The following is an 8,893-nucleotide window of genomic DNA, read 5'->3' on the forward strand; positions in this document are numbered from 1 at the left end:
AAACTGAACAAAATCTGAACTTGAAGAACTTGGATGTACAAGGTATCCATCCCCAGCAAGCTTGGATATGTTTTCCAACACCAAAAACTGAACAGCACCCTTTGTACTCAATGCAGCTTTATTTGCAGCACTCCTTCTCCCCCTTGCAAGACTGTACTTCTTTTCAATAACACCACTCCTCCTTTTGTTACGCTCACCTTTCAATCTCCGACTTGAAGGATTTTGAACACCACCACTTGAAGATGAAACACCACACTCTTCAATATGCACATGCCCAACCTCGGCTTCAACCTTTTTCTTTACATCATCAACAGCCTCGTCACACAGTTTCCTCGCTACGCTGCTATCTTGACTAGACACAACTAATCTTTGAAATTTTCTACTAATATCGAACACCCAAATTGATGGAGGAACACCAACATTATAAACCATAGAATCAATGTTGACATTCCTACCATCAATAACCTTTTTAGTCCATCTTTTAAGTATATATTTGTCGGGAATACTAGAAACACAATGTACGTGAAGAATGCGTATACAATGACAACATAGAATTCCCAACTCAGACATCAACTTGCAACTACAAGAAATGTCCAAGTTGGCTGCATTAAAACTAACCTCATGCCTTATAATATCTATATCTGGCCGCCACACGTGATACTTCTGTTGATGGCCATCATTCAACACCATCTCTTGATGACACGCACTGCCTTTCATGAATTGTTCCTCAAACAGAAAATATATCTCAATCGTGTATACCTCTCTAGCATGTGAAAGAAGTTTCACATGCTCCATCATCATAGCGGGTACCCCTTGAGCACACCGAAAGTCTTCACCGTTCTCTTTACTTCTCCATTCAGAAATTACGCTTACAAACGATGAATAGAAATCACAAAGACCCGCTGTCTTGGACAACCTTCTAGAAATCGAATGATTTGTAGTTTCACTCCTTTGTGATGATAGAATGCCCCCAGAAAAATAGTCCTTGTTAAATGCTGGACACCACTTCTCCCTACAGTCATATAGCTTTTCTAACGAAGTATTCTTGTGACATTTATAGTCAGTCACCAACCTGAAAATGGTAAGACAAAATCCCAAATGATTATGAAGCAGAATATTAACAAGCAGCATCACCACATCTAACACATACTCAGAATTTCTATTGCTCTATATACATAATTGGAATACTATATGTCCATAATTGATAGACTATATATCCATAATCCATACTACTACATTTCCAGACACCACCAGTAAGTTCAACTGCTATATATCCATAATCGGTATACTATATATCCATAATCGGAATACTATATATCCATAATCCATATACTACATTTCCAGACACCACCACTGCTATATATCCATAATCGAAATACTATATATCCATAATTGATGCACTATACATCCATAATTACAAACGTAATGCAATAAAAACGATTAATTACTAACATACCTTGTCCAATAGAATTGAAATTCAGCTTCGGTCTCTGTGTATTTCAACACGTAGTTAAACATATCCAAGAAATCCTTATTGCTCCTTAACGTCTTGATATGCTTCTTTGAATTCTCACCGATATGCCATATGCAAAGACGATGACGTGATGTTGGAAACACTTTAGATATAGCAGCAGCCATAGCTGCACATTGATCTGTCATAATAGTCTGTGGAGACTTGTCACCCATTGATCTTGAAAACACTTTAAACAACCACACAAACGATTCTATCCTCTCGTTCATCAAAAACCCGCATCCAAACATTACATTCATGCAATGGTGATTCATCCCTACGAAAGGGGCACAAATCATATCGTATTTGTTTGTGCGATATGTCGTATCATGCACTAACAAGTCCCCAAACACCTCGTAATCTCGTCTCATTTGACCATCCCTCCAAAAAAAACTGCACAACCTTGCATCCAAGTCAAGTTCAAAATCAAAGAAAAAATCAGTCTCGGTAGACTGCCTCCTCCTAAAAATTTCAATTAAAGAGTTAGAATCCGTTCCATCCAATCGCTTGACAGTATCCGCAGCCATTGAATTATAAGCATCTCTACTGGTGAAACCAACTAAAGGGGACCCCCCCGATTGGTGTTTTAGGAACCTAATACCATCTGCCAATGCAACACCACTGTCCTTCAAACCTTGTAAATATAAGAGCTGATTATCTCCGACACTCCTATGTGAACGAAGTAGATGACTCTTGTTGAACACACATAACTCGTGATTGTGCACTTTCTCGTGTTTCGTAACTGTCCACAACCCATCATCACCCACGTCAAATTGAACAAACGCTCCACACCCTGTCCTTGTGTCAATTTTGGAATAAGCCTTAACCCCACTGTTAGCCTTGTAACCAGCCTTAGAACAACAAAATTTCTTCATTTGAATTGTGTTCGAAGATCCCTTGTATCGTTGATGACCCTTCCTCACACTAAAACCAAGTCTATATGCATAACTGTTATACACCTCAAAAGCCTCATCAGCATTACTTACTACCAAACCAACCAAATCTTGATCAACTGCAAATATAACACAATAATAACCATTTCCATTAACACATAATTCCTAACCATAATTTGCTAATTAAAAGGTAAACCACTATGAATAAACCTGGAATTGATGAAGATCCATCAACATCTACATCTACTTGATCTGAACTCACTGAACCATCCACAATGCCTTCACTAACTACATTATATAGACATGGTGAACATTAATTCAAACAGTTCATCAAACAGAAAAAACAGAGTGTCTACAGATTCTGTATATATAGTTATATGATTATGGAAATATAGTTATACAATTCTGGATACACAGTCGCAACAAACTGCCAAAACAGAGTACCCCTAATTCTGAATATATAGACATGCAATTCTGGAAATATAGTTATGAAATTATGGAATTATTGTTTTCAAATTAAGAAATTGTTGTTACACAATTATGGAAATTACTTACGTGATTTTGCACAACTATTTGCAGATTCTAGACACAAACATCACTGCTAATCACATAATCATACAAAAAACCAAAAGGAACGATTGCAAAAACAATAACAAGATCACCTTGAATCGAATGCCAATCATCAACTGCGGAATTCGTCTGCTCTGTTCCATCCTCCATCTATCAATCACTTTGTAATTCCCGATTTCGATTTGCGATTGCGATTTGCGAATGCGATTGAGATTGCGATCGCGATTCCGGTGATATCGAATGCCAATACCACAGTGAACAACTGCCAACGATCGAGTTTGAAACTTGGAAACAAACTCAAAAGGAATTTGGAAGTAAACGCCGTTAACGGAATTTTTTTTTTTTTTTTATAAAACCCCGCGTCATTAGGCTAAAACGACGTCGTGTGGATCTGTATGCACCATGCATGGTGCATACAGATGCACAGCATAATTTGCCGATTTTTCCACCAATGATGCTTTAAGGATGTACTTTTTGGCCTTGTGATGAGCCCACTATAGACCCTTATTGGATTCCATGTGTGCTGGTTCCTATTATTCTCCCATTCTTGAAAAGGATTCGTCCTCGAATCCAAATCTTCAATGAAAGACAAAGTAGCAAGCTCACTTTCTATTTTATCACGCTCATGGAACTTTTTCTTGGGGTGCTTGACACGAGTCGCTCCAATCATCATCCTACAATCAACAAGTAAGGCAATTAAGTCTAATGACACATCATGGAATTTAAACATTCTGGATAGTAATAGATCAGCAAAACGAGACATATTAAATTTAGCCATCTTGTTTGAATTTTCAACAAGCACAACATCTTTCCTTCTAGAGCTTAAGGCTAAACCAAACACAAAATCCATGGAAATATCAAGTAATGTTTTAGATGTATTGTGGTGGTAAGTAGCACAATTATGAACATAAGATTCTACATCTTTTTTCTTCTTTGGCCAATGAAAATATCCATGCAAAACATCATCACTCTTTGGAAAACCAAATGGTCCTTTATGTGAATCAACAATTAAACCATTGCCCAAAACAAAGCAAAAAGTGCCAATCCCATTGACTTTGAACCAAAACCCCTTGAGCAAGTAGTGTTTCACATAAGAAGTTTTCAAATGTGCCTTATAACTTTCCAGTGATTCCTTATCTCTATCAAACAAAGTTTTAGTAAAATCAAAATTAAGGAATCTTGGATGTATGGATGCAAACAAATTTCTAACACATCTAGCAAGTACGTCATTAATAGAAACATGGCAAAGAAATCTAGAGAATAATAATGCATGCTTTTGGAATAAAAGTGAGTAGAAAGTGACTCCCCTTCCATTCTCTTGCATACTATCCTTTTTAGTTACCAAGAGAGGTTGCACTTTGACACCTTGGTCTGGTCCTTTCCACTGTATCACTGATTGTGGTCCCTTTGTTTGGCTACAAACTGAGTTAGAGGATTGGAGTGGTGATTGCAATTCCAAACATGGAGGTTCCACTTTTTTCTCTTTGATTTCTTCCTTCTTTGAGGCCGGTTTGAGAGCTTTCATCAATGTCAATTGAATTTCTTCTACTTGTTTAGGATACAAACGAGGCAAGAAATATGTAACTCCATTCATGTGAAACACATAAGTGTTCCTCATTCCATCATAACTTATTTTTCTGTCAAATTGCAATGGTCTACCTAACAAGATATGAGCAGCCTGCATTGGGATATTATCACACAAGATTTCATCAGAGTAACTGTTAATAGATAAACGAATAAGACCCTGTTTGGTTACTCTAGCTTCTCCTACATCAGTTAACCATTGCAAACAATAAGGATTTGGATGATTAAGCAAAGGTAACAGGGAAAATTTAACCATAGCTGCACTAGCCACATTTGTGCAACTTCTAGAATCTATTACCATAGCACAAGCATTCTCTTTAATTGACCCTTTAGCACAAAATATATTTTCTCTTTGAGACTCATCTTCTTTTAAAGGGTGAACATTCAAAACCTTCTTAACAACAACAGTATGACAAGACTCACTATCAACATATTTAGAATCAGAATCTAAAGGTATGAATGGTTCTCTCTCAACATGTTCATTGGGGGTTTCAAAATGGTCACAAACCTCATCCTCAGATTTATATTCAAGACAAGAAGTAAAATTTTCAGATTGTGTTGTTATCTTAACTACCCTCTTGTTAGGACAATCATGAGCTATGTGGCCTCTCCCATTACATCTATAACAAATCAATTCTCTATCACGTTGAGGCTTCACTGACTCACTTACCTTTTCTTTACCTTTGTCTCGTGAATCATCTCTTAGAAGATGACGTTCATCACGCCTTTGAGAGGTGGAACAAGTGTTGTTCCATTTTGATGCACCATTGTTGGCCTTGTACATTTTCATCTCTTTGATTTTTGCCTCAGATTCACGTGCAGCATACAAGGCATCATAAAGGGTGTCATATCTCTGAATACTCATTCCACATCGAATTTCTAAGTTCAATCCATGTACGAAACGAGCAATAGTTTTTGCCTCTTCTTCATGTATGTTTCCATGTTCAAGCAAAATATTTATAGTTTGGTGGTACTCATCAACTGACATTGTTCCTTGCACGGTTCCCTGCAATTTTCTTTCAAGATCATAGAAACAAGATTTAGGACGAAAGGTTAGACGCATATCTTCCCTCACTTGAACCCAAGATTCATAGGGAATAAAATTAGCAACTCTCTCTCTATTTCTTTTTCGCCACCAAGATAATGCATACCCCTTAAAAGATGTAGAAACTAGCCTAATTTTTGTAAGATCAGAATATTGCTTTAAATTAAAAAGAGTTTCAACAACATTCTCCCATTTTATGTATTCGGTAGGTCCTTTCTCACCGGTGAAGTTAGGAATTTCATGTTTAATGTTTCCTAACTCCGTATTACGCTGTTGGATTCTTTGACATCTAGGATCCACTCTTCCTACTGGTGGCAGGTGTCGTTCATCATTGTGTGGTGGTTGCACTTGCTGTGAGTGTTGCTCCAAATTATTCATTCGTTTGAGTAACCTGTCTATTTTTTGTTCTAATTTCTGCAGCAAGTTTGGAACTTTTTGAGCCATCTGTAAACGAAAAAAAATATCTAAAAACAAGAAGATGTGTGAGTAGTCACGTTAGTGAAACCAAAAAGTTGGCTCGCTCCCTCACTATTCTCAGCTCGCAAGGTAAGAGGTGGATTATATGGCTCTGGGGGTGCACTACACACTCTTACAAATACACACTCCACTCGTGTATCGCTCAAGGTGGCAGATACTCTCACAAGCCTTTTTCCAAAAAGGAAAATTCTAGTCCGAAACTCAAGTTGGTATGGATTCAACCTCAAAGTTCAAGAAAACATACCTTGGAAAACTTCACAAGCCCTTGAGAGTAAGGTGTATCGCGAGGTAGGTAATAAAATTGAGAGCAAGAAGCAAAGAAAAAGGACAATACAAGCAAAGAAACTAAGAAAGATTTGAAAGAAAAAGGAATGCAAAGAAATAAGTATGGCAGAAAGATATGCAACACCAATATCAGAAGATAGACACAAAAAGAATGTAAAAGGGGATCAAGTGTACCACAACCAAATAGGAATATATCAAGAACTCCTTCCAACCTTATACTTTTCCCCTTCCTTATCCCACCAAAATTCTCCTACCAACCAGATTCTTTCCCCAACCTTATTCTTCTTCTTTATTGCTTTCTCTTTTTTTTTTTTTTGCTTTTTTTCAAATTTCTTGAATTTTTTTTTATGATTGTTTTGATAAGTAACCTCCAAATAACTACTGTAAATATCAACAAAAATTTCGGACCGAGAGGATCCACACAACCCCTTCAAAACAGAATCAAGAATTTCAAGAATCGCCTAGAAAAACAGAAACAATACCCTGACTTTGAAGATCAATATCTCACTAACTAGAAGGAATTAGACAGTGTATAATATATCAAAAGAACGCCCCAGAAGAGATCTAAAACATATCCAAATTTCAGATAAAACTAACTAGTGGATCTCGAGATATAGGTAATTCTTTGAAACTGGTCACAGCTTGCGGAAATCTGGACAGGGTGTGATTGAGACGTGATTGCGCGTAAATGCGCTTTGGATATAGGTAAGGGTAAGATGGGGTTGTTTTCTTGACAGAATATGTGGTTATATGGTGCTTAGGAGGTGTGAGGTCTCATTGATATTGGACGGGAAAAAGGGAAAACACTTTCGGGATTGTTTTTCAAGAAACTGGAGAACATGTATCAAGATTCAAGAACGCAATCAAGAATGCAAAAGAAAATTTTTTTGGGGTTTTTTTAATGAATAAGACACGAATAAATGTAGTATGTAAGATAAGAACGAGATAAACCTAGGGAACCAAAGAAACCAAATTTCCAATGATAACGAGACAAACCTAGACTCTGAATACCAAATTGATATGAATATAGTCCAAGGTTCAAATAAATATGGAATATTGTCCTAAGATTACTCTCAGTGCAAGATAGAGATGGATCAAAATACCTTAAACCTCACGAGAAACCCTTTGTCTCGAATCCTCAAAGACTTGGAAGAATCCCATTGTAGCTTCAAGTACCTCGATGATGCAATCTTCAATCAACTAGAGTCGGATCTAGTTTCCTTCGATTCAAGAACGAGTCCACGAACCTAAATCTAAGGCTGAAGAAAGGAAGATTGATTCGAGTCCACGAATCAATTTGCTAGTCGAGTCCACGACTAGCCACTAATTGAGTCCACAATTAGCCATAAGGTTTCTTACACAAGTGTAAAGAAAAACTTAAGAATTTTATTGAATTAAAGCCTCCTCAAAACTGATATGGATGTGCCCTATTTATAGGTATAGGGCAGCATTGTAATCTAAATACAATGAGAAAAAGAGTCCTAAACCTAATCTAGAAAACAAGTAAATAGAGTTTTATTTAGAAAAGGATTTAAGGAATCCTTTCTAAATACAACTAGTGTTTTCTCTTTAATTCTAAACAATTTAAAATAAATGATGACCACAAATAATAAAGCTGATTTGGGCCTCGGATCTTGTGATTGGCCCAATTTGTAATCTTAATGGATCTTCATTATGTTGGGCCGCATCATCCTCCCCTTCTTGAAAAATGATTCGACCTCGAATCTTATAAACATTGTCTTCGATCCGTGACATCACTTGAAACGGGCCACTACAATACTTTCCTCTATCGAATGGAATTATTATTGGAATTCCTTGATTTTTCCACCAATGATGCTTTAAGGATGTACTTTTTGGCCTTGTGATGAGCCCACTATAGACCCTTATTGGATTCCATGTGTGCTGGTTCCTATTAAACATGGAAAACAAATCTAGAGAATTTTAATGCATGCTTTTGAAATAAAAGTGAGTAAATAGTTACTCCCCTTCTTTTCTCTTGCTTATTATCCTTTTTTGTTAGCAAGCGAGGCTGCACTTTGATAGCTCTGGCTGGTTCTTTCCACTGTACCACTGATAGCGGTTCCTTTGTTTGGCTACAATCTAAGTTAGAGGACTGGAGTGGTGACTCCAATTCTGGAGGTTCCAGTTTGCTCTCTTTGATTTCTTCTTTCTTCAATGCTGGTTTGAGAACTTGCTTCGATCTCAATTGAATTTCTTCTACTTGTTTTGGGAGTAGAGGCTTAAGCACATGTATAAATCTATTATAGGTGACATTGCATGTGTTGTTGAGTGCATTATAATAAAAATGTCTATCATGTTGCCATGACCTTCCAAGTGAGACATGTGCAGTACGCATTGGCACAATATCGCATAGAACCTCATCATAATACTTGCCAATACAAAAAGGAATAAAAACTTGTTTAGTCACTCTCACATCCCCAGAATCAATAAGATTATATGGTTGGGGGTGATTGATAAGAGGTAACTTAAGGTAGTCCACCATGGCTGCACTAGCTAAATTCATACAGC

At 37.0% G+C, this 8,893-nt stretch overlaps 1 protein-coding gene across 1 annotated transcript; it reads right to left on the reverse strand.

Moving 5' to 3' along the window:
• Nucleotides 1-1,570: 1,570 nt before the first annotated feature.
• LOC109191003 (protein FAR1-RELATED SEQUENCE 5-like) lies at nt 1,571-3,123 on the reverse strand. The gene is made up of 4 exons (XM_019341598.1): nt 3,066-3,123; nt 2,614-2,691; nt 1,721-2,522; nt 1,571-1,616 (listed from the first exon to the last, which is right to left on the reverse strand). The coding sequence occupies exons 1-4, from the start codon at nt 3,121-3,123 to the stop codon at nt 1,571-1,573; spliced, it is 984 nt and encodes a 327-aa protein (XP_019197143.1).
• Nucleotides 3,124-8,893: the final 5,770 nt, after the last annotated feature.

This window comes from Ipomoea nil, unplaced genomic scaffold (assembly GCF_001879475.1).
Source record: "Ipomoea nil cultivar Tokyo-kokei standard unplaced genomic scaffold, Asagao_1.1 scaffold0205, whole genome shotgun sequence".
In the NCBI taxonomy this organism is placed as follows: Eukaryota; Viridiplantae; Streptophyta; class Magnoliopsida; order Solanales; family Convolvulaceae; genus Ipomoea; species Ipomoea nil.